Genomic DNA, 25,405 nt, shown 5'->3' on the forward strand with positions numbered 1-25,405 from the left:
TTGGAAAGTACTGGATTTCCCCCTAATTATGGTATTTTTGTGTATTTTTTTCCAAATGAAACTTTATATGGTACACATTTTACTTGCAGATGGGAACGTCAGTGAAATGACATCCTCTTCAGAAGGTCAGATCAATGGTTGACCTTGATTTTCATTGTGGCTTTTTTTGTATTCCATTTTTATACTCCCTCCAATTTTTGTATTTTGTGGATGGCATTTCTAACAAATACAACCACTTTGAATGCTCCCATGCATTTCCATGATCTAATAATGGATCACATTTTTCATCCCATTTTTGTTCTGCCGTGAAGCATTAAAGTTGACCATTTCAGCTGCTCAATCCCATAAAGCTTCATTCATCAGTCTGCATTTTTCATTACCACTATTTCCAGCTATCATGGTTTCCCCCTCCCCCTTCTTTTGCAGGTTTCTCATTTCTATTTGTTTGTACTAAAAAAAGGATAATCTATATTGTTCCTTTTCCTGTTTTTTACTTGTTATATATTTCTTTTTTTTCCAGATGAAGATGACACCTCACAAGCAGGTTAGGAGGACAATTCCATTTTGTGTGGTTTTGATGATAAAGAAAAAATATTAAATGTTGGTTCTTCTGTTCCCAACCAGGACTAATTCCATTTCACATACCACAGGGACGATGCCACAAAACTGAGGAGAAAATACAATCTGACAACTGTAGGAGGCAAATTATGTAGTCTAGTGGATAGATCCCAACATGTGTTGAGTTGTTCATGCTTCATCATGATAGGATCTAGCAGGATGTACAATCGAAATAAACAATCTGCCTCCTGCACTCGTTAGAGTCTTGTTTTTGTCTTAATTACTTTTTACCCAGTAGAAGGTTTTTAATTAGATGTCATAGAAAATCATCATTAAGAATTGTGTTTAGGAATGGGGGAGAGGGGCAGGCTACACATTTCCGTGAGTATTTTAGGAAATGGCTCTTTAATCTGAAGAAAGGATATTGGAAGGCCCCAGTCTATTCATCGGGTAGAACAATATGTCACAGGTACTTCTGCAATAATTTGAAAATACTTCTTATTTTCCTTCTTCACACACAGCTGCTGGGACTGCTCCTTGGACAATACAGGGTGGGGAGAAGGAAGGGTTTTATGTCTTTTATTCCAGAGCTATTATCTTATTGAAAAACACCAATTCATTTTTATTCCTACCAGGAAAAAGGCATGGGGGGGGGACTGCAGCCACCACCCAGTGCCATTTTCCTTATCAAACTACCCTAGTAATTGCATTTTATTTATTTCCAACTGTAAACCATCCAGTTATATTCCACAGTTTTAATTTTATCTCCTCTGATAAGTGCAAAGGGTATACAAATCCATATGGCTGATAAAAGTCATCAGGGTGTAACTTGTGAATTGGTGTCATCTTGTCATCTGCTTTTGCCTTTCAGATGGGAATCCACCTGGAGAGAGAAAGGACTCAGGTGAGATTCTCTAAAACAAAGCAAGGAAGGGAAAGTCAAAACATTCCAATTTTATTCCAGTGCAATAACTACTAATAGTCTATTTCTTGTTTTTTCCCCAGTTTCTATTACAGTGGTCCACACGTGTTTATCTTCCATTTGTGTTGTCCAGTGTCTTTCTTTCAGATCTAATTTTCTTTAAAAAGTCCAATATAAACAACGGAATTCTTTTTAATCAGAGGCACAGCATAGATTTAGAAAACTAGGCATAAGCTTCTCCCTCTAGATCTTTTTTAGTGCCTTTTAAAAAAAATCTGGATTTATATGTTGTATTTGCTTGCTTTAACATGTTGTCCTTTGAAATTGGATCTCTAATGATTACTTCAATGTTTCTTTTTACTTTGCATAAAACAAAAGTTAAATATTCCACTTATCTTTATGTGGAAATGTTTTGATTTTTTTCAGAGTCAAATTGTTGTCCAGTTAAGCATTATGGAAACATAGATCTGAATGGGACCAAAATGACATGATGCTCAACTCTTTGTCAAAAGACATAACCTAACATATGGATGGATTCAAAGATGTCTCTGCTTGTCAAAGGCATTCTCTGCTCACAGAAGGACTAGTCTACATACTATACTAGAAAAAGTGAAACTAAATCAAAATCTGCTTGCTCAAGAACACATGCAACTTCTTGTCCTAGCAGAACCACAGAAACTAGGGTTGCCAATTCTGGTTTGGGAATTCCTGGAGCTTTGGCGGCAAAACCTGGGAAGGGCAGAATTTGTGGAGGGAAGGGAGATCAGTAGGGATGGTAATGCCAGAGTTCACTCTCCAAAGCTGCTACTTTCTCCAAGAAAACTGAGCTCTGTAATTCCCATGAAACTCTAGGCCTTACCTGGAGGTTGGCAACTCTAATAGAAACTGATATGGCACGCACCTGTTATAGCTGTGCTTGAATTCTTGCATAAACTCATATGCTAGCATTTGCAAAACACCACTAGCAGTGTTTTTTCTTCCACTCACTGTTCTTTGGATCCATCCACATTTCTTTCAGAAGTGGACTCAGACACTCTAAGCTAATTATTGTGATTCATGTCTGTTGAAGCTGTTTTCTATTTATAAGGGTACTGCTGTTCCCTATTTAGATTATGCTTTGAGAGCATCTTCCAGTTGTATCATATATTGATTATGATTTTGTATGTATTTGTATTTACATATAAGCAGCAACACAAAAATATATTTTGAAATTTTAATGTCTAGAACTGACAGTCAAAGAATGTAAGGTAACGCTGTAAAATTAGTGAAATCTCTGCTTTCAGTTTGTAGTTTTAGGATACAATCCTTCCCTCATGAAGCCTGGCAGTATTAGTATTCAGCTTCAGAAAACTCCTCAGTTATATTTTGCAATGTGGTGCACAATCTTCATCTCAAGAAGGGCTATTCATATAAGCAAACATATAAATGTATGTAGATTCAGGTGGGTAGCCGTGTTAGTCTGAAGCAGCAGAATAACATTTGAGTCCAGTGGCACCTTTAAGAACAAAGTTTTATTCAAGGTATAAGCTTTTGTGAGCAAGCACACTTCCACTGAACTCAAATATAAATGTATGAATTACTGAAGAACAAGTTTCGATGATCAAGTTTCATAGCCAAAGTATGGTACAGAATTATCAGTATGCATTCAGTCATGCTTACTAACTTACCTAAAGGGCCAAACTACACGTTACACTTTTCCATGGGCTGTGTTCCTGTCTTGACTTTACCTCAGTTGGTCAGGAGTCAACTATGAGTTCACTGTGCACGATGGCCTGATTTGGATCCAGGTTGTGGTATGCAGGGAGAAGGGGCTTCTCTTCTCTGCAGGACTATTTTCCTGACCTGAAACATCACTGGAGAAGGGTGCTATTTGGGGGAACTGCTCATGTACAGGTTCAGATCCCACCCGTTATGGAAGCTTGCCGGAAGGCCCTTTAAATCTTGCAGTGGGGTGGCCGGATGGTTCCTCTTGGGGGCAGGGCTTCCCCCCTGTAGGGTTGCCAACCCCCCCGGTTTGCCAGGGGTTCCCCGTTTTGGGGGGGTTCTACCCGCCGCCGGCCAGATGGCTGGCGGGGGAAGCCCCACCCCCAACACCCACAGCCACCCATCTCTCTCCCTTTAAGGGTGTGCAACCCGTGTTTCATCCCAAGCGCGAACTCCGCAAGCTTGCAGGGAAAAGCCAGCTTCGTTCTTAAAAGGGAAATGCAGCTTCTCTTAAAGGGGAAACGCCGGCTGCCGGCTACTTTAAGCGCAGGAAACTGCTGTTTCTGGAGATCCGGCGCCCGGCCGGGTGGGGGTGGGGGGCGGCAGACGTCCCCAACGTGACGTCATCACGTTGGGGATGCCCCACCCCTTCCAGGAACGCCCCCAAAGTCCCCCGCTGGGGGTGGAAGATGGACTTGGCAACCCTATCCCCCTGCCACCTAGCTGGCTGGCAGTGGGAAGGAGCCCCTCAAATCGGGGGAAACCCTGCTGGAACCAGGGGCCCGGTAACACTATCATGCATCTTAATAGTGGAGGGGGAAGCACCTTTTTACTACTGTGATAGATTATGGGGAAATATTAACTTGCCCCTTCATTAATGAAGGTTTGTTCCTATACTACTATTAAACATGTTCCAAGCTGCCAACCAGGCTGGGTGAGGAGCTGAGACTGAAGAATAGGGGGGGGCGGCATTAGAAGTGGGAATAGTTGAATGGCAGATCATGAAAGGAAGCGAGCAAAATGAAGGAGAAGAAAAGTGTGGAATGGAGTTTGAGAAATGTAGGAAAAGGCCCAGCCAGCAGACTCTTGAGTGTTTTACACTGTGCTCTGCCACCCCCTGTGCCCCTAGTAGCTGCAGTCAGAATTGTATGCAAATTCTTTTTTAGTGCATTCCCTAAGTACAGCATGGTGCTTGCTCCAGTGGCCCTCCAGCTGACTTGGTGAAAAGGACTGAACCTGATGCATAGCGAAGTGATTTCAGCTCATACTTTATTTAGAGATGTAGAACAAGAGAGAGAATGCTGGCTTGCAGGCCGGCTTATATTTAGGAGTCGAACCACACCCAAGCACACACCCTTCACCAGTGATAGGATATTTACAGTGGCCAAGAATTCCATAGGTCCTACTTAGGATCCTAGCCCTCTGATAGGTGCGGCTAGGGTCCGTTTGGTCTATTGCTCCCTAGAGCGAAGTTAGGGCTCTTCGCCTGCCCACGTGTGGACCTGGCCTTGTACGCAGTCAAGCTTAGTATACAACACTTGGTCCCTCTGAATTTTGTTCCCCCAGTCTCCCCCTGTCAGTGGCCCTGCTGATAGGCTACATGTACAGCCCTCCGCATGGAGCAAATAGTGCCTGGGGCCTTTTCAGTTTGGGAAAATGGTGTAGGGAGTTTAAGACCAGCATCCCTGAGCTCCACAGTACCCATCTCAACTGGGCCTCTGCACATTTGACAGTCAAGCTCCCATCAAGGAACCCACAGCTGGCATGTGACTCACTGGAGGTCAGATGCAGGAACCCAGAAAAAACCCGTGGAAAACTTCAATAGTATGGCCCTAAGACAGAGCTGAAAAAAAGAATTGGAACTGCCTACCCCAGGCCCTTCTTATTAAAATATTACTTTCTGTATTCATTGAACATGTCCCAGGAGATCTGTTATTATGATTTCCCACTGTTTTTAAAGAGATAGCAGGATCCATGGAGCTCTCTGATTTTGACCTGAGCTATAGTGCTTTTGGAGAGAGTTAGCCTTTTCCTGTGAGAGCCAGTTTGGTGCAGTGGTTAAGTGTGCAGACTCTAAACTGGGAGAACTGGGTTTGATTCCCCACTCCTCCACAGGCAGCTGCTGGATGACCTTGGGCAAGCCATAGTTCTGGTCAGAGCTGTTCTCTCAAGGGCAGCTCTCGAGAGAGCTCTCTCAGTCCCACCTACCCCACAGGGTGTCTGTTGTGGGGAGGGGAAGGGAAAGGAGTTTGTAAGCTGCTCTGAGACTCCAAGTGAAGGGCGGGGTATAAATCCAATCTCTTCTCTTCTTCTTCTTCAATGTAAGCTCTCCTCCAACTGCTTATTTGCCCTGTTGAGAGGAAACATCCACATCCAAATCCCAGGTGCTTTTGTTCTTTTCCCCCATGGGACTAATAGCTGGGGGCGGGGGCAATTTGTACTGGGAAAATGGCACAGGGGGGAAATGTTGTGCAGGTAACTCAATGTGTATATCAGCTCCCATACCAATCAGTGTATTAAGACACAGGACAAAGATGAAACAGGATTATTGATCTAAGGATGAAAAAGTCTATGGGAAAAGCCATCCAAGCTTGCATTGCAAACCATTCTCTGTTAAAAATAATAATATAATTCAAATTACAAATGTGGACAAAGACTTTCCAGCTAAACGTTACTGTTCCCAGTTACCCAAGGGAAGCCTAAGCCATTCACAAATTTAGGTTTTGCAAGAAATATTGGCCCCATCTCTTCCAAGAGTGATGGAGAATGTGCCTACTTTTGAAAAAAGTATAAAGAAAGGACTAATTCGGATTGAAATTAAAAAGGTAAATGTTCTCTAAGGTTTGTTCAGATAAGTGATATTTCCACCTCTTTCTCCATATTAGTATGGTCCATGGGAGATGGCGCACCAGAAGAAGGAGAAAAGCCCGACAATTCCCAAAAATCTGTTTTATTTATTGAAAAGCCTAAAGGAGGCTCCATTAGTGTGGGTAAGTGTCAGAACAGTTATCTGTAAACCTTATGAGGTTCAAAAAGACTTGTGAACTGAGATTATGCACTCAAAGTCTTCCCACACCCCCGGTCCTTCTAATGTTTAGACAGATGGCTAATCCAATAGAACACTTGTGGATCAACCAAGGTTGCACATGGAGTCCTTTTGTAGAAACTAAGGGAAAGGAAGAAAATGATACCTCCCAAACATACAATTGCTAAGATGTTAGTTTTTGTAAAGACATAGCTCCAGTTGCTGGATCAGAGAGTAAAATTGCACCCACAGCTCTTAATTATGTATATCATTATAACATGAACATGCTTGTACCAAATCAATCCATTGGTCATCTGGTTCAGTACCTGGAAGACCATCTTCTCCCATATGTTCTTTCCCAGAAATGAAGATCACAAGGAGAGGCCCTCCTGTCTGTCTCACCAATCAAAATATTACCTGGTGGGCAGACATGACAGACTTTTCAGTGGCCATGTTATGGAACAACCTCCCCAGGGAGGTGCTCCTAGCCCCCTCACTCTCAATCTTTAGGAGGCAGTTGAGGATGGTTTTATTTAGGACAGCATTTGATTAATTTCGTTTTTCTGTTTATTGGCTGTCTTAAATTACGATTTTTAAATTGTAGGTTTTGTGTATTCTATGGTTACTATTTTGTTTACCTTGTAAGCAGCCTTCAGTTCCCTAAAGGAGAAAAGCAGGTAATAAATGTTTTTTAAAAATGAAATAAAGGTCAGGCAGTGTGATCCACTGCAGGGAAGTGGGACCACCTCATTGCCCCACAGCTAATTATGCCACCTGAGTCTCAGGCAGTGTAACCACCTATCCAGCAGGCCTGTAGCCAGGGTTTTTTTTTGTTCAGAAGGCATTTAAATTTATAAGGGGGCAGTTAAATTACAGTTAATTAAATTAATCTGAATGCCTGTCTTTAAAGGGGGAGGCTCCGAGCCTGTTTCTAGCCCTTCCTTTCAAGGGACAGGGCAGCGAGCACATCAGTTCCTAGGGGAAAAAACAGCTCAGAGGGCATTTAATTGCCTTCCAAATGCATTTAAATGCCTTTTGAGTTCCCTTTCACAGGGCAAGAAAGCTTAGAAGGGCACCTTCAATACACCTCCAACAATCCTCCTTTCTGCTAGCCCAGTACCACCCCGGTCATTGTCGAAAATAAGGTTTCTGACATGACTATTTGTGGGGTGGGGCTTTTAATTAAGGGGGCAGGGCCCTGAAATGCCCCACTGTAGCTACGGGCCTGCTGTCCAGTGGTGGGACCCACCCACTGCCCCCACAGTGGACTCCATGATCTAGAGCTGACCGCTGCCCTGAAGCCACTGCCAATACTCTAAGATGCTCTGGAGTGGTGGCAGTAGCTAAGGGCAGTCACCTAAGTGGCAAGGGATACAGGGGCACATCTTGTGTCCCCCCCACACACACACACCCAGTGTTCCGGGAGCGCCATCTGTGGATTTTGCCCATGGTCTCAGAATTACTAAGACCACACCTGTGCACAGAAGGCTATTTTCAGACAAATAGGTTTCCTAGCTGAATCAGGGTGATAATGCTTGCCATTGCACTGAATTGTTGAAGCTATTGCACTGAATTGGACAGTGCTCAGCTCTTTGATGATTTGCACCAGTGTAGTAAGTGGACTCAGCTAATTTTTTTAATACTCATTGATATATTATCGAACTTTTTTGAATTTTCACGTACAGTTCCTCAAACATATTGTTATGAATTAGTGCAAACAGAATAGTCAGCCAAGTGTTAACTAATATTTTATTTTTTTTAAGGGCAAAATATTACATTCACAGCCAAGGTAGAAGCCCAAGATCTTCTCCGAAAGCCAACTGCTAAGTGGTTCAAAGGGAAATGGATGGACTTGGCAAGCAAAGCAGGGAAGCACCTTCAGCTAAAGGAGACATTTGACCGCCTAACCAAGGTACATCTGGATGCCCTTTTTAATGTGGCACAACTCCCAATTTTATTTTTATTTGTAATTTGTAAATTACAAAGCTCTCAATACAAATTACATACGATCATGTGCATTTAATTCTTGGCTTATCAATTACATTATTTCCTGAGTAAGGCAATGCTGGATAGGTATTATAACTCAAAGATGGTTTCACTGTGTTCGTTTAGGGAGATGGGGTTAGGTACATTCTTTCCCTTATGCACAGAGGCATGTATCCAACTACACAACTGGAAAGACTTAATGACATTGAAGTCTTTGGAAGTAGGGACAGTGATTTCCATGGATTCCCCCTTCTACTTTGACCCAATGCTGACCCCCTCAGGAACAACATTTGGGAGGTTCAGTAAATTGCAGTGGGAGTAAGAACCAGGAAAATTCTATTTTGCAAAGTCCAGGATTCCTAGACAGAGGGCATTTGAACTTGACCTCAGATGATTATGGCCCAGGGACCATAAGCTACCACCTCATTCCATCTAATATCTTTTATTCATTTCCACCCATTATTTAGATACACAGTACAAATGCAAAGATTCTCGGATTTTTAAGGACACACCAGTTCTTTCTACCTAGTCCAGCATTCTGTTCCCAAACGTGGTCAGCAAGATACCCTTCGAAGTACGTAAAAGGGAATGAAGGTGATAGTGATTCCTTGATCTTCAGTATCTGGTGTTCAAAAGGACACCGCCTCAAGAAACAGAGGTTCTAGATAGCTGCTATTGTATATAGTTATTAAGAGACTTATCCTTTTTAAATGTACCCAGTCCTTTTTTTAAAAAGCCATCTAAAGTAAGTGGGCATTACTACGTTTCATGATAGTCAGTTCCCAAACTGTTTTGTGTTAACAGCTTCCTTTTATTTGTCTTCAGCCTTTTTATTTTTCCTCAAAACTTCTGTCTGTACATTTCCCCCCACACCTTTCATATTTTTATAAACCTGTATCATGTACCCATCTGAAGTATACCCAGCTTCTGAGTAGGATCTAGGGTTGCCAACCTCCAGGTAGGGGCTGGAGTTCTCCTAGAATTACAACTGTAAAGAACAGAGATTCGTTCCCTTGGAGAAAATGGCAGCATTGGAGGGTGAATGTTATGGTATCACATCTCTGCACAGCTTCCTCTGCTCCCCAAATCCCACATTCCCAAGGGTCTGCCCCCAGTTCTGGAATTTCCCAACCTAGGGTTGGCAGCCCTGGTAGCATCCTGTATACACAGATTTCAGGATTGGACCATTTGTCTTACTAAGGATGCTGACATATCTCATGAAGGATGCTATTCTCAGCAGGGTTATACCCTTCTATCTATTCACTTCGGTGGACTTGGAAGGGTGTAACTCTGCTTTGGACAGCATTATATCAATGCCAGGAATCAAGAACAGCTGCTTCAGGGCTCTGATTCCCATTCACAATGGCTTCATGGCATACCCTACCAAATTTATATAGGGTGTGGTATTTGTACATGTATGTAGATAAGTGCATGTTTTCAGCAGGTGGCTCTTCGCCTAAATTAAATTAATAATTGCTCTTTTTTGAATTGCAGATGTATACATTTGAGATGCACATAATTAAAGCGAAGGAGAACTATGGAGGAAATTATAGGTGTGAAGTAACGTATAAGGATAAGGTTGATACCTGTTCTTTTGATCTGGAAGTCCACGGTAAGAACTCATTTTATCGCTTCTTTCTTTCTTTCTTTCTTTCTTTCTTTCTTTCTTTCTTTCTTTCTTTCTTTCTTTCTTTCTTAAAAAAAGCCTCTCTCTAGATATAATGGGGCATAATATTTATTTATTTGAACTCCTCAGGCCAATATCTATTTCTTTTTCTGATATGTTTTAACATGTTCAATTTTTGCAAAACTTAGGATCCAGCAAGTTCCTGGAACAGCCAAGGTGGAAGGAGAGATTCAGACCTATCACTGAGAGGAGGGATATTGTTCTTGTTAGTGCATGCAGCTCTGTTCCTTTCTGTTAAATACTGGGTTCCATGGATGAGCAGACCCCCACTACTAGTGATCAGCTCTACTTTATCAGTGATTTCAGCAAGTACACGACTAAACTCCAGGGCCTCAGCCCTGTTTAAATGGCATGCAATTGCCACACCCAAACACACCCCACTCCCAACGATAGGTCATTTACATAACATTACTTCTTGACTGGTTACTTCCAGAGTCCTGGTGGGCTATTGTTCTTGGGCTCGAAGCTCAGCCGGTCTCTGGTAGAACAGTCCTGGGATGTTTCAGTCCCAATACATAACACTTTCTCTTCCTTTTCCTTCCCTTCTGGAAGCCTACCTAAAAATTATAGCCTCTGCCTGTTTACAGACATACATAGTTCCAGCAGTGAGACTGCTCACCACTTTTTGACTGGCTGCAACACTAGGTCTCTGCATCACATTCAAAGAAAATCTTTCTTCCTGGTTTGCAGCTACATTTGTGCAGCAGTCACTGGTTGACCAGCAAGTCAGTCATGAAATTACACTAACCCTCTCTTCTTAGAGCATGACCATAATATTGATTGGCTGGCCTTGATTCGGTCACAAAGCCAACTCCCCCCACCTTCCTAAAGCAGTTTTTAAAGAGTAAAAAATGTGTTTAAAAAAATTAAGTGCCAAATAAGCATTGATCAAATAAACAGGCCAAACCCTCACAAAATCAAAGTGGACAGTATTCTTGTTTGCAGGTATCTCTGTAGTCTTGGAAACCATTTCTACGTTCGAACTACAGTGGGTCTGGAGATCTGAGTTCAGAAAGGAACAGAAACAGGGCCCGGGAAGTAGTGTGGTGTAGTGGTTATGACACTAGTCTATCTGGAAAACCCAGGTTCGAATCCCCACTCATACCATGGAAGCTCACAGGGTAACCTTGGGCCAGTCACACTCTTTCAGCCTAACCTAAATCACAGGTTGTCATGATGGAGGAGAGGAGAATGATGTAAGCCACTTTGGGTCCCCACTGGGGAGAAAGGGTATAAAATGAACCAACCAAATAAAAAATGAATAAATGTGAGTAGCCAGGTCCAATATGGGGTAGGCAGGAGGAAGAATCCTGCTTCAGGCATTCTTTCAGGAATCTATGCATCCGCTGCCAGGCGGGTTTTTTAAATTATTTATTAACGTATGTGTACCCTATCATTTGATCTGGTAGGCACTCCAAGGTTGCTAACAACAGTAGTAATTGAAATCCAGATTTAGATAGTCATAGGCTTCCTTTAGGAGCCAGTAGCTCATGGATGCCTGGGTTTTTACACCACGCATGTAACAGTCACCTCTGAGCTATCCAGATCTGGGGTAGTTCTACTGTATATTATGACGGCCAGTGTGAGACATGGGGCCCAAGGTTAAAACACTTGGCAGCATTCCCAGAGGCTGTGAGCTTGAGTCTTATTTGGTTTCACATCTGATAGTTATCTCCAACCCGTGAAGAGTGATTAGAAAGTGTCAATGGTCACTGACTTAGCAAAGTGAGAGAACATGTTGCTGATGATATTAGAGGTCAGTATAGCACAGGCCCCAAATCCAATTTGTATTAGGTAACATCTACATTAATGACATTAGTTATCAAAAAGGTATGGCAAATACTAGGCACCGCAGGGTAATCAAGTTAAAAAAGAGAACTCCTAAAGATCATTTAGAAAAGGGGGGAAGGATACAAGGCAGTAGGCACAGGTTCAGGAGTTTAAGAATTGCGAAATATTTAGTGATTTAACAATCATTCCTTATTTCTTTATTGATTTAGAAAATTTCTGTGCTGCCCACACAGAGAACCCCCTCAAGGTGGCTTATAAAATAAAACATAATAAAAACGTAAAGCATCATAAAAGTCATTAGAAGAGAAGAGTATGTTTTTATACTCTACTTTCTCTACCCTAAGAAGTCTCAGAGCAGTTTACAATCCATTCCCTTCCTCTCCCCACAACAGGCACATTGTGAGGTAGGTGGGGTTGAGAGAGTTCTGAGAGAAACTGTGACTGGCCCAAGGTCGCCCAGCAAGCTTAATGTGGAGTACTAGAGAATCAAACCCAGTTCTCCAGATAAGAGTTCACCGCTCGCAACCACTACACTACACTGGCTCATTAGCAATTAAAAACCCAGTACAAGCAAAAAACCAAATAAAACAGCTTAAAATAAGAAGAACATCCGGTTCAGTCACAACCAACATGACAACTCCAACTATGGGGTGCTGAAGACAGGAGATAAGCAGAGGTGGTTTGCTATTATCTTCTTCTGTGTAGCAATCCTCGTCTTCCTTGGTGGTCTGCCATCAAAATACTGATTGTGGACAACTAGGGATGCCAGCCTAACACCAGGATCCCTCAGAAGTACAGCTCATCTCCAGACTACAGAGGTCAGTTCTCCTGGAGAAAATGGCAACTTTGGAGGGTGGAATCTAAGGCATTGTACCCTACAGAGGTCCCTGTGCTTCTCAGGCTCCACTCCCAAATCTCCAGGAGTTTCCCAACCAGGAGCCAGCAACCCTATGGCCAACCTGCTTAGCCCCTAAGTCCTGACAAGCTTGGACCCAACTAGGCTTTTCAGGGTGCTAAAGCAGCTTAAAAAGAGTCTCATAAAACAGGTCTCAGGCTAGAAACAAGATCATACCTTATTTAAAGGTAAAGGCAAAGGTTTCCCTTGCTCGAAAGCTCGTAAAATCCAACTCTAGGGGGCGGTGCTCATCTCTGTTTCCAAGCTGTCTGAAGACGTTTCCGCCGTCATGTGGCCGGCAAAACTAAATGCCAAGGCGCACGGAACATTGTTACCTTCCTACCAAAGCAGTACCTATTTGTCTACTTGCAATTTCTTGCTTTCTGCTAGGTTGGCAGGAGCTGGGGCCAGAGACTGGAGCTCACTCCATCACGCGGCACTAGGGTCTCGAACTGCCGAGCTACAGACCTTCCAGTCTGCAGCTCAGTGTCTTAACCGCTGAGCCACCGTGGCCCCTCCCTTAGTTAAACACCTGGATAAAAAAAGAAAAGTGTAGGCCTGGCCTGTAAAAGACAACAGGGTAGGCGCGTGGCACAGAATCTGTGCCAGGAGTGAGCAAGGGATCTCTAACGTAGCATTCTCAGCACACTCACCGAACTGCAGCTGCCAGATTCCTTTGGGAGAATCCCTGATAGCTGAAGTTGCACAAAAGTGAAATATGTTTACAGGCATACCCTATCTAACCAGCTCTAGCGGGCTGGAAATGGACTCAAAATATACAGTGAGTCAGTGAATCGCATTTAACTTCTTGAGCCATTATTTGAGAAGCTTGATGAGTCTTGCAGTTTATATTTGGAATAAAGATTATGGTAAATGGCACTGCTGACAGCTTAAGACCATGTGATTTCATTTATGGTGGAGGTCAAAGAAAGGACTCCTGTTGATTGAAACAAGGAGCTGGCCCATTATGAACACATCAGGAGGCCTGAAGAGAGAGGTTGTGTATTAAGTTCCTGCCATATCGTTAGCCTGAACTGTGCTGAAAGCCAACCTCTTAGATCTTTTCTGCAAAACTGTTAAAATAAATGACACCAAGTGTGGGATTTGGCCACAAACTGGAAGCAGTTGCGTGGTGAAATAATGGGAATAACTCCTTTTTCTCTCAGGATGCGCCTGACACCTTAGAATCACCTAAGCAAGATACCACCAAACCACAGTATCTCCCAAACTGGATTTGTTCCAGTTACTTGGCCCCAGTTACATCGGTGCTATGATGGGGCCTGGAGTTCTCCTGGAATTACAACAGAGATCAGTTCCCCTGCATGACTGTATGACATCATTTCCTCTCGACATTCCTCCCCTCCCTTCACATTCAGCCCACCCCAGGCACTACCCTGAAATTGTAGGAACTTCCCAAGCCCAAGCTGGCAACCATAGACAAAACATCATCACAATGAACTTTGTGCAAAAATTTGGTAACCGGCCATTGTAGTTCTAAGATCTCAACCTAATCCATGTCAAGTACGTTTAAAGAATACATTATCTCATTGTTACCCATGAGATCCAAGGCATGAGAAGAACGTTTATTTCTGGCACTGAGGAAAAAAGAAAAGAGCTCATCATCCAAGAGCAAAGGACCTTGTCTGTCCCCCAAAATGCTGCTGGGTCCGATCACCTGACCCCGTGGCTTCAGCTGCCGGACACATGTAGTCAAGCTTTCCAAACATCCTAGTCCTGCAGCAGTCTGGCAGCTAACTGCAATATATGTTCATTCTTGCAAAAACAAGCCTACCAGATTACCAAGGTCAGAGTGCTCATTAATCAGCAAGGGAGGCAGGGCACAATTGACAGAATGTCCAGCAGCTGACTGCCAATTAACCAGACAATCCTCAAAGTCTATGTGCATCCAGCAGCATGAAGGCAAGGAGCCAGCCTGTCTTCTATAGGAGTGAATTGTTTTATCTGATTACATGGCTAATTGTCACCTGGTAAAAGTTAGCGCCACGTTATGTGCCAGATTCAAAGACTGAAATCTGGATTCTTACTTTGAGCCTGGTGAAGGAGATTTTAAGTGTACTGTGCGCTTAGATTAAATAAATATAGCCAAAAAATGGCAGCACAGTAGCATTAAATAAATATAGCCAAAACAAAATAGCACCTCAGACAAAGAAGCAACAGCAGCAAAAAAGCACAAAGAAGGAACATCAACAAAACCTGTGGTGAAAAGTTTAAAATCTGGTGTTGAGGGTCGTCAGATTTGGCGCTATGTGGATAGTTATGCAGGGTGCCCCAACAGAAAAGGCCCTGTCCTTAGTGTCTCTGGAAGAAAGGAGCATATGAGGTAGAGCCTTTGATGCAGATCTTAGTGGTCAGGTAGGCCCACTTGGGAGCAGAGAGTTCTTTAGACACCCTGACTGTCTAGAGCTTTAAGGGTAAGAGCCAGGTCATTATATTGAGCCCAGAAACTAGTACCTGGGTTTCAGTGCTGTTGAGATGGGATCTCTATAATCAGCATTTGTTAGAAGCCTTGCTGCTGGATTTTGAACCAGATGAGAGCCAGTGTGGTATAGTGATTAAAAGATTTTATTCCCCACTCCTCCACATGAAGCCTGCTGGGTGACTTTGGGCCAGTCACAGTTCCCTCAGAACTCTCTCAGCCCTGCCTACCTCACAAGGTGACTGTTGTGGGGAGAGGAAGGGAAGGCGATTGTAAGCTGCTTTGAGACTCCTTAGGGTAGAGAAACATGGATTATAAAAACCAACTCTTCTTCTTCTTATCACAATCCCAAATCCTTTCTTTTCTTTTCTGTAGAAACGTCTTCTGCGCCATCGATCGATATCCGATCTGCATTCAAAAGAAGGTAACTTCCAGTAGCAATCTTTGAAAGTGTTGTAGTAATAAATGCTGAGAGAACCCCAAATACTGTACTATCTTAAAAGCAAACATAGCAGCTAAACATAAATAGTAATAAGATATTGTGGCAAGACATTAGAGATGTCACAACAGAATGAATGCTGAATGAGAGTTAAAAAGGAGGACTTCAGTGCTAACAACCACTCATTCCTTCCCACTCATTTCTGTAATTTAGATTATTGTACATTATTATTGATTATTGAGCTGCGGTGGCTCAAGTGGTTAAGACGCTGAACTGCAGGCTGTGGAAGGTCGGTAGTTCAGCAGTTCGAGACCCGAGTGTGCCGCATGACGGAGTGAGCTCCCGTCTCTGGTTCCAGCTCCTGCCAACCTAGCAGTTCGAAAGCAAGACATTGCAAGTAGATAAATAGGTACCACTTCAGTGGGAAGGTAACAGCGTTCCATGCGCCTTGGTGTTTAGTCATGCCGGCCACATGACCACGGAAACGTCTTCGGACAGTGCTGGCTCTTTGGCTTTGAAACGGGGATGAGCATCGCAACCCTAGAGTTGGACTCGACTGGCTTTCGAGCAAGGGAACCTTTACCTTTACCTTATATGCAGTGACTTGGATCCATCGCCGGAGTGCTTCTGCAGATGGGAGGATTTGTGCTTGCAGAGTAGGACTTTCTCTTCTTCCTCTCCTGCTGCAGCCCAAAATGCCCCTCCCCTGAAATGGAGCACTTGGAGGAGCACTTGGGGCCACAGTGGGAAGGGGAAAGCAAGAAAGTTATGTTTCATGTGCGGAAATCTTTCAACCCACAGAAATGCACTGGTGGCTCTAAGTGTATGGTTGCTGTCTACAGCAGGAGTCCCCAACATGGTGCCTGGGAGTGCCATGTTGGCAGAGTAATTAAGGCAGCAACAGAGCACAACCTGATTAAAGAGTAGATAAAGGTTTATTTAGGAACTAATATATATATTTATGTATTAAACTTATATCCCGCCCTTCCACTGTGGGCTCAGGGCGGCTAACAAGAGGCAATGCCATACAAACAGTAAAATCAGTAAAACAATCAAATTTCAAGTTACATATAAAATCAGTGCTCACATAGTACATCCAAGGCAGGGGCTGATACAATGTTTCAGGTGGTACTACTGTCTCATTCTTAATCGGTCTTCCCACATCGGTTCTCCGTTCCCAGGCCAGTTCGCGTTGCCAGTGGCAACGCGGTGGTGGTATAGTGACAAGTGGCGGCTCCTACTCAAAAGCCTGGCGGAAGAGCTCCGTCTTGCAGGCCCTGCGGAATTGCATCAGGTCCCGCAGGGCCCTGGTCTCCTCCGGGAACTCATTCCACCAGATAGGAGCCGCCACCGAAAAAGCCCTGGCCCTTGTAGCAGCATATTTAACCACTCTGGGTGCTGGTACAGCCAAAATACTTTTGCCCCAGACCGTAGTGCCCTTGGGGGAACATATGGGGAAAGGCGGTCCCTTAGGTAAGCTGGACCCTGGCCATGTAGGGCTTTATAGGTAAGAACCAGCACTTTGAAGTGGACTTGATAGGAAAGAGGAGAGACAGAGGTAGGTTCCTAACTAGCTGAGAGAGAGGGTAAGACTGAGTGTGGCACTTCCAAGAAGAAGCGGGAAATTGCCCAGAGAGTAGTGATCTGGAGACAGACAAGGAATGACACTTGACAGGAGAGAAGGTTGGACATTTATTTATTTTGGACATTTTTGGACATTTATACCTCACTATCCTATCTAAATGTCTTCCTGCTGCCCCCTGCAGGGTCTTCTTCTCTTCTTCTTTGTACACCAGACATTGCTCTTTCCAACACGCCATGGTGCCTGCCAAGTGCTTTGAGAAAGTGGGCAGAGCTAGGTTGGGGTTTTGCCCAGCTTCTGATTGGCTGTGCCGATAAAAAGGCATTCTATTAAACAGAGGTTCCGCCTAAAATGTTGAAGAGTTACTATGAAAGTTATACATAAGCGTGCTTCCTGACATTCTGTGGTTGGCTTCTCCACCTGCGGCAGCTGTTTAGTGATTGTGCCCACCACCCTGTGCCAGAATTCCCAGCGTGCCCACAGGGTGGAAAAGGTTGGAGGCTGTTTTTAATTGGAGGTTGGAGACCCCTATCACAGAGACTGTTTTTAATCCTTCGGTATGATAGTTGTTTCTTACAAGATGAGCTGTTTTGTGTTTAGCAGTTCACTAAATCATCCCACCCCAAACATGCAGACAGAAAAGTTTGTGGTGACATAGGGAAAAACACCCAATCCACTAAGTGATCTGCTGTATGCAAACAGAGGTAACAACCATCATACAGAGAAATGTTAAGCATTATCTGTGCCATTATAATGTGGGAGAGGCACATCAAGAGGCAAAATGGGGTGACTGTAGACATTCACATATGAATCTTGGAAATCCCACATAAATGTTATGAAAGTCTGAGAATAATAATAACCTAAATGTGATTATCTGCATTAAAAGAAACAGAACAGAGCTGGAAAGGACCCCAAGGGTAATTTAGTCCCAACACTCTGCACAATGCAGGAAATTCACAGCCTACCCACCCACCCCGGTTCCTGTGACCCCCTGCTCTATTCCCAGAAGAAGGCAAAACACTTCTAGCATCCCTGGAACTATCTGGCCGAGAGGAAATTTCCTTCCTGACCCCAAAGTGGTGATGGGCATTACCCCGGGTACATAAGAAAGGGCCACGAGAGCCAAGCACTGGCTCATCTCTGCCTGCCTTCTCTTTCAAGATCTGCCTAAATCCAGGGGTGTATGTCTGATAAGTGGGAAAACAGATGTCTATTTTCAGACATTCATTGCATTGACAGCATTTTTGGACATTTATTGTAACACAGTACTATGATCCTAAGTACATGTCCAGGCAGCTCTAAATTCAGGACAGAGGAGCATTGTTCCAGGGCTTCCCCAATTAATTTCCAAGGCAGAGCATTTACAAGTAAAATATTAAATGCACAATATGACCTTCTGAGTGCAATTCAATCTGTGTGGGCGGGAGAGCTCTGTCTGTGCCCATTCGTACAAGATATGGTCAGGCTGGGGTACAGATATTATATAGATATTCTTCCCTCAAAACATTTACCATCATGTGAGCTTCAACTCCCAGCACAGAAAACTGTCATCTGGATGTGCTCTAGTTTTAAAAAGTCCACAGAATCACAGAGTGGGAAGGGGCCATACAGGCCATTTAGTCCAACCCTCAGCTCAATGCAGGACCAGCCAAGAGAGCATCCATGACAAGTGTTTGTCCTGCTGCTGCTTAAAGACTGCCAGGGAGGGCAAGGGCTGTATTTTGCCATCCCAGTACCCTTCATGTAAATTTCATAACCCCTTTCACCACCTGCCTGCACGGCAGAGAAGAGGTCTACATACCAAAAGATGCCCCCAAACACACTTCTCTGAGCTTGATAGTGATGGGTGTCTTGTAACTCCAAATGCTCTTTATTTATTTTTATTTTTTGAAACCCCCGGAAGGGGTATTTTTATTTTTTCAATAAGACTACAAACTACAAAGAAAAATGTAGGAAGGGGAACTACAACTATGGATAATACTCTGGTTTCTCTTCAGATCGCACAAATCTTTCGCCTTTTACAAATGCTCTTTATTTAGTGTTGTCATTCTGGTGGTCATGCCATTGAAGTATATTTTTCCCTGCCAATTCAACAATTTCACAATGGGGCATGACATAATATGCTTTCCTTCCCTCTATATCCTTTTACTCTTCCTCACTACCACTGTCTCATACTCACATTGACACAAGCATGTGCTAAAGACACTTGGCCCCTTTCAGATGTCATCGTCCATATGTCCCGTAACATCTGGCAGGAGAGGAGAGATCAGGGTTCTTGAGTGAGGTGCCCGTGGGTGCCATGGTTCCCACCAATAATTCCCCAGGCACCCGCCAAGCTTTTCATACAGTGGGCAGGGCCATTGTAAGGCAGGGCTTATTGGCTACCCTTGTGCAAATTGAGGGGTTTTCTACAGCTGCAACAGCAGCCACAGTAACTGGAGGATAAGGAGGACTGATAAGCACTCAGGCTTGTGATTCCATTCTCCCTTCAGACTTTCCTCTCTGTTCCCCCTTCTCTTTCTCCATTCCTCCACCTGGGCTATCCTTTATTTCGTTTACTTCTCCCCTGCAAATCTTCTTCAGAGTAAGGAGGGAAGTGGCTCTGCCTCATGTGGCAGATATTTTGGGTTTGGCCCTGCCTCCCAAATAAGCCGTTTTGGAGTGGTGCCCACCACCCCCTCTCAAAATTCCAAAGGTGCCAAAGTTTGGGAGCTGCCCAAGGACTCTTCTTGGAAAGGACTTCTCAGGGGATTTGCTAGCAGACAAAGCAATAGTCTGGCAATAGGGATCCCAAGTCCCCCCGGGGGGTGGGGAAACTTCCGCCCCAGAGGCCCGGCCCCCGGCGCTGCCGGATCGGGCCCAGGGGGAACTCCTCCCCGACGTGCGCGTCACCCGGAAGTGACGGAAGGACGCTGAGCACGCGGGGGCGGGGCCACGGCCATACAAGGGAAAACTCTATGGTTTTCCTTTGTATGGCTGTGGCCCCGCCCTCAGCGTGCCCAGCGTCCTCCTGTCACTTCCGGGTGATGTGCGTGTGGCACGTGCATGCGCACCAGATGCCGGCTGGGAACCCCCCCGCTCCCGGCGAAGATCAACTTGGCAACCCTATCTGTCAACCCCCTCTCCGCGCACTCGAACTTTTGTTTATCCAACATGGACTAGTAACATCAGCAACAAGTTGTCCCAGCTACTCCCCTTGGCACCACAGAGGAAAGGAGAACTTAGTATTCCTGCCTGTTTTTGCAGTGGTGGCTGAGGCAGTGGCCAGGCCTCACTAAGCCTGTATTCAAGGCTGGCATATCCCTGCGGGTTGATCAGCAAAAGAGGAGTACCAGCATCCCAAAACCATCCTGTTACATAGGGTTACCGTCATCCAGGGGATGCCTGGCTTTTTTCTGGAATTACAACTGATCTCCAGGCTACAGAGATCAATTCCCCTGGAGGAAATGGTACTTTGGGAATGTATGGAATCACATCCCTCCTGACCTCCCTCCTCAAGCTCCATCCCCAAATCTCCCCCCTCCCCAAGCTCCATCCCCAGATCTCTAGGAATTTCCAAAGCTGAAGTCGGCAACCCTTGTCCTGTACCACCAATATATATCAACAAGTGGAGACCCGCAAGAAACTTGTGGGATGGTTATCTCATTTGTCACACCTTTGCTTCCTCTCCTCACCCCCTACCTCTCTCACACTATTTCTCCCCTCTGCCCCCTTTTCTTACTCTCTATTTCTCCTCCATGCATGTGACTTCCTCTCTCTTTCTGACCTGTCATCTTTCTCTTTGTTTTTCTGCCTCCCCACTTCATCACTCTTTCTCTCTCTTTCTGCCCCCACCCCATCATTCTTTCTTTCTGCCCCCATCACTCTCCCAGCCTCCTTCTGCTTCATCCCCCACTCCGCAGAGCAGCAGCAGCAGCAGTGGTGGCAGTGCTCCTAGCCACCCACCTGCTTCCTCTCCCCCTACAGCAGCAGTCGCAGTGGTCTGGGAATCACAACGGATCTCCCAGCTACAGAGATCAATTCACCTTAGGGCTGCCAGCTCCAGGTTGGAAAATTCCTGGAGATTTGGAGGTGGAGCCTTGGGACAGTGAGGCTTGGGGTGGCAAGCAGCCTCAGCAGGGTATGATGCCATAGACTCAGCCCTCCAAAACAGCCATTTTATCCAGGGGAACTGATCTCTGTCGCCTGGACAACAGTTGTAATTCTGGGTGATCTCCAGTCCTCACCTGGAGGCTGGCAATGGTGGTTCTCGTGGAGGAAATGGCTGGAGGGTGGAGTCTATGACATTACCTAAAAAGGTTAGTCCTCCCCTCCTCAAATCCCACCCTCTCCAGGCTCCACCCCTCAAATGTCTAAAAAAAAGAAATGCTCTAACTATTTATATTGTTTGTGTTCAGAACAAAAGATCACACTTACAAGAACAGTTATTGTACTCTGAACTTAGCTGGAAGAAAATTGTGAAATTTATTGATGAAAATTCAGAGAAGGGAATCCAGCAATCTCTACATGGTGATTTAAGGACAATATTACAAGCTGCCAAACAAATAGGTAAGTGGTAATTTAGAGTTAGCCTAATAATTATAAATCATAGTTCTGTGTTATCCTGTTTGCAAAAGTTCATAAAAGTTACAAGCCCATATACATTTTTATGAGTCCACCTGCCTACACATACCTGTGCTCACTTGTTTAAGAACATAAGAACATAAGAGACGCCAATGTTGGATCAGGCCAAAGGCCCATCCAGTCCAACACTCTGTGTCACACAGTGGCCAGAAATACCAGTGCCATCAGGAGGTCCAGCAGTGGGGCCAGGACATTAGAAGCCCTCCCACTGTTGACCCCCCCCCCAAGCACCAAGAAGACAGAGCATCACTTGCCCCAGAGCCCCTAGCTATACCTTGTGGCTAATAGCCACTGATGGACCTCTGCTCCATATGCTTATCTAATTCCCTTTTGAAGCCGTCCATGCTTGTAGCACCCACCACTTCCTGTGGCAGTGAATTCCATGTGTTAATCACTCTTTGGGTGAAGAAGTACTTCCTTTTATCCGTTCTAACCCGACCGCTCAGCAATTTCATGGAGTGCCCACGGGTTCTTGTATTGTGAGAAAGGGAGAAAAGTACCTCTTTCTTTACCTGCTCTTTCCCATGCATAATCTTATAAACCTCGATCATGTCACCCCTCAGTCGTCTTTTCTCCAAGCTAAAGAGCCCTAAGCGCTTTAACCTTTCCTCATAGGGAAAGTGTTCCAACCCTTTTATCATTTGAGTTGCCCTTTTCTGCACTTTTTCCAAAGCTATAATATCCTTTTTAAGGTGTGGTGACCAGAACTGCACACAGTATTCCAAATGAGGTCTCACCATTGATTTATATAGGGGCGTTATGATGTTGGCTGATCTGTTTTCAATACCCTTCCTAATAATCCCCAGCATAGCATTGGCCTTCTTTATTGCAGTCACACACTGTCTCAACATTTTCAGTGAGTTATCTACTATAACTCCAAGATCTCTCTCTTGATCAGTCTCTGCCAGTTTAGACTCCATCAACGTGTATTTATAGTTAGGATTTTTGGCTCCAATATGCATCACCTTGCACTTGGCCACATTGAACCCCATTTGCCATGTTTGGGTTAGAAGCCTTAGAAGCCCCCCCAAAAAACATTCTAATCCCTCACCGTTGATGCCTGAAGCAGATCCCTGCAGAGGCCATTTCAAAAGGGGGAATTCAGCCGTCCCTGAAGGGATTTTTTTAGTTTTTGGATTTTGGATTTTTCTACAAACCCAGGAAGTCTACTGACTATGTAGAAAAGCTGTTGGGGGAGAGTGAGCCCCCTGTTGGTGGAAATAAGTATCCACACAGGAAAAAACCTCTTGAAAATAGAATAAGGATTGCCCTATTTTCTATTAAAAAGGAAGAAAAGAAAACATTATACTCTGCATCTATCAATGTCATTGCTTTTAAAGATAATTGCTGTTAAACATGATTGCTCTTACCTGTTTGAGACTACCACTGTTCTTTCTAATATATTAATATTGTACTATCAGTCCCTTTGTTACAGGAAATTTTTTTAACCCTTTTGGGTCAGTATTCACCATCACTCTCTGCAAAGCACGCTCTCTAGCCAGCTAACACTTATCAGGTGATCTTGCTTCCCATCTCCAAATTCTCACAGCCTGTCCCATCCAAATGTTTCTGGTCAGGTCTTTAGCGCTGATGCAGGAAGAGGAAACAACTACAATTCTGGCCACTCTTTTTGTTCATCCCCACAACTCTCTTCTACTTTAGGGTTAAGCTACTTGACTTCTCTTAGATAACCCCCTTCATAAGTGTCGGGATTCGTGATGCCTCGACACGTGAATAAAAAGCCAGACTCCGGAGTCAACTCAAATTCGGAAACAAACACCTCTTGATTCTCTCTCTCTCTTCTCCCGGGTGTTTTCCGTTTCCTCTTTTTATTCCCTTCACACACACGGTTATCACAGTGATTTCAAACACCCTGTGTTCACACTCAATTAGTTCCTTTGTTACAGGTGCCCCTCTTTCCCCTTTTCCCAATCTCTTGTTTTCACTTGATTAATTCGGTGGTGCTTAACTCGTTGAGACGCGTGGCGTACTTCGGAAGAGTCTGCCTCGCCCGGCTCCCCGATAACGCCCCCGATATCCCCGCAGCTCCAAGGTAACGCTCCTCGATTCTTGCCCCTGGCACGTCCCTTCTTTTCCCGCGGCTCTGTCATAGGAACATCTTCGCCTCCCAGCCTGTTCCCACTGCTCTGAGAGGTCCCAGGGGTCGGCGCAGGACAATAAGAAATATTCATTCTCAGAGGAAAAAAACTGTTTTCCATATACAGTGGAAACTGAAGGATACCCTGTGAGGAAGGCTGATAGTTAATGGCAATATCATCACCAATGTAATTTTTATTTATTTATTTATTTATTTATTTATTTATTCGACTTATTATACCGCCCTAACCCCTTATTGGTCTGTATAAAGCAGAGCTTTATCGATTTTACACTGTAAACAGAACCCTGATTCCCTTCCAGAAATCACCACATCCTACATTTAGAATAGATAATATAAATCAAGTAACTTTGCATAGAGGTTTTTTTTCCTTCTGTGACCTATTTCTGGAGATTTGTGTGCGTGCGTGCAAAGGTTGGATGACACAGGAATGGTAGGAGGGAAAAGAAGAGCCATAGAGATTAAATGTGGGCTTCAGAGAATGTGAGGCTCAAAGAAAACAATGGCTGTGAGTCAAGGAGAAATTAAAGTAAAATTATTGCATGGCATTGTATGTGGCAGCCTGAAGCTCTAGCTCTTTTTTAGAGCATAGCAAGGAGATCCTAGAATTGTTTGGCAGCCTGAAGTTCTAGCTGTTTTTTAGAGTTATGCAGCAACCTAGGCTTACTGTGTGGGGCTAGGAGAGCTGTGACTGATCCAAGGCCACCCAGCTTGGCTTCAGGTGTAGGAGGGTGGAATCAAACTCGGTTCTCAAGATTAGAGTCCGTCACTCTTAACCACTAGTCACTCTTAACCTCTAATACAGCACGCTGTCTTCCTTGGTCAAGGAGAGATTACGGAGCAGGCTACTGTTACTCCATTTCCTGATCACCGAAAAAACCTTTCCTATCACTGTGTTTTGTTTCTGAGCTCCAAACATTCACTACACATTTTTTCAGTTGACTGTGAACCATGAGGACTAGAAACATAATACTTAATCAACCTCCCCCTCTCCCCAAAGATTGGATTCTCCGGATGCCAAACCAGGTGCCAGGGGAATCCATAGGTATGTGGAATACATTCAGCCCTGTCTAGACATATTGCAATAACGCTGTTATTGCTCAACATGTGCTAGAAAGGAAAGTATCTTCTTGTCAATCCCTTTCTATCTAATCTTAATAGTGAACAAGACATTGTGTGTGTGTGTGCGCGTACATGCACGCCTGTGTGCGTGCAAAGGGGGTTAGACACTCAGTTGCCAACCCTTTTCGTTAACTGACAAGTATAAGAGAAACTTCGCTTTCTCTTTGGTATTTTATACGGCTGTGCATTGTTCGATGCAGCATTCGCAACAATGCAAGCTCTTGCTTCATATTTATAACTGGGATCAGCACAAGCCCTTTGTTTTTAAGCAGGCATATTAGTAGAAGTAAAAATAAAAACAAAATCCTTTGTGCTGACTCGCCTTTCACATTTGTGTTACACGAATGTCAAACACAAATGTGGGCAAATTGATCTCTTCAGGTCTGCAAAAAAAATTTGCCTGGAAAAGTGTAAGTGGAAGCAACACAAACCTTTGTATTCCCTTTTTAGCAAGTACTTGTTATGGCAGGTCTCCTGCCTGTGAAAAGGAACACAAGTTTGTGTTGGCATAATATTCT

At 44.2% G+C, this 25,405-nt stretch overlaps 1 protein-coding gene across 8 annotated transcripts in view; it reads left to right on the forward strand.

Annotated features, from left to right (window-relative positions):
• The window catches only part of MYBPC1 (myosin binding protein C, slow type), a 134,945-nt gene that overhangs the window by 42,318 nt on the left and 67,222 nt on the right, over positions 1 to 25,405 (forward strand). For 4 of the 8 annotated variants that reach the window (XM_015422091.1, XM_015422094.1, XM_015422097.1 and 1 more), the window contains 7 exons: positions 90 to 125; positions 521 to 544; positions 1,430 to 1,462; positions 6,070 to 6,174; positions 7,973 to 8,121; positions 9,690 to 9,807; positions 15,381 to 15,429. In XM_015422091.1, the coding sequence (XP_015277577.1) occupies positions 90 to 125; positions 521 to 544; positions 1,430 to 1,462; positions 6,070 to 6,174; positions 7,973 to 8,121; positions 9,690 to 9,807; positions 15,381 to 15,429 (514 nt within the window). The remainder of the gene's footprint in view (positions 1 to 89; positions 126 to 520; positions 545 to 1,429; positions 1,463 to 6,069; positions 6,175 to 7,972; positions 8,122 to 9,689; positions 9,808 to 15,380; positions 15,430 to 25,405) is intronic. The other 4 variants (XM_015422092.1, XM_015422095.1, XM_015422096.1 and 1 more) reach the window with 2 other exon arrangements.

The sequence above is a fragment of the Gekko japonicus genome, unplaced genomic scaffold (genome assembly GCF_001447785.1).
Source record: "Gekko japonicus isolate JY-2015 unplaced genomic scaffold, Gekko_japonicus_V1.1 scaffold280, whole genome shotgun sequence".
In the NCBI taxonomy this organism is placed as follows: domain Eukaryota; kingdom Metazoa; phylum Chordata; class Lepidosauria; order Squamata; family Gekkonidae; genus Gekko; species Gekko japonicus.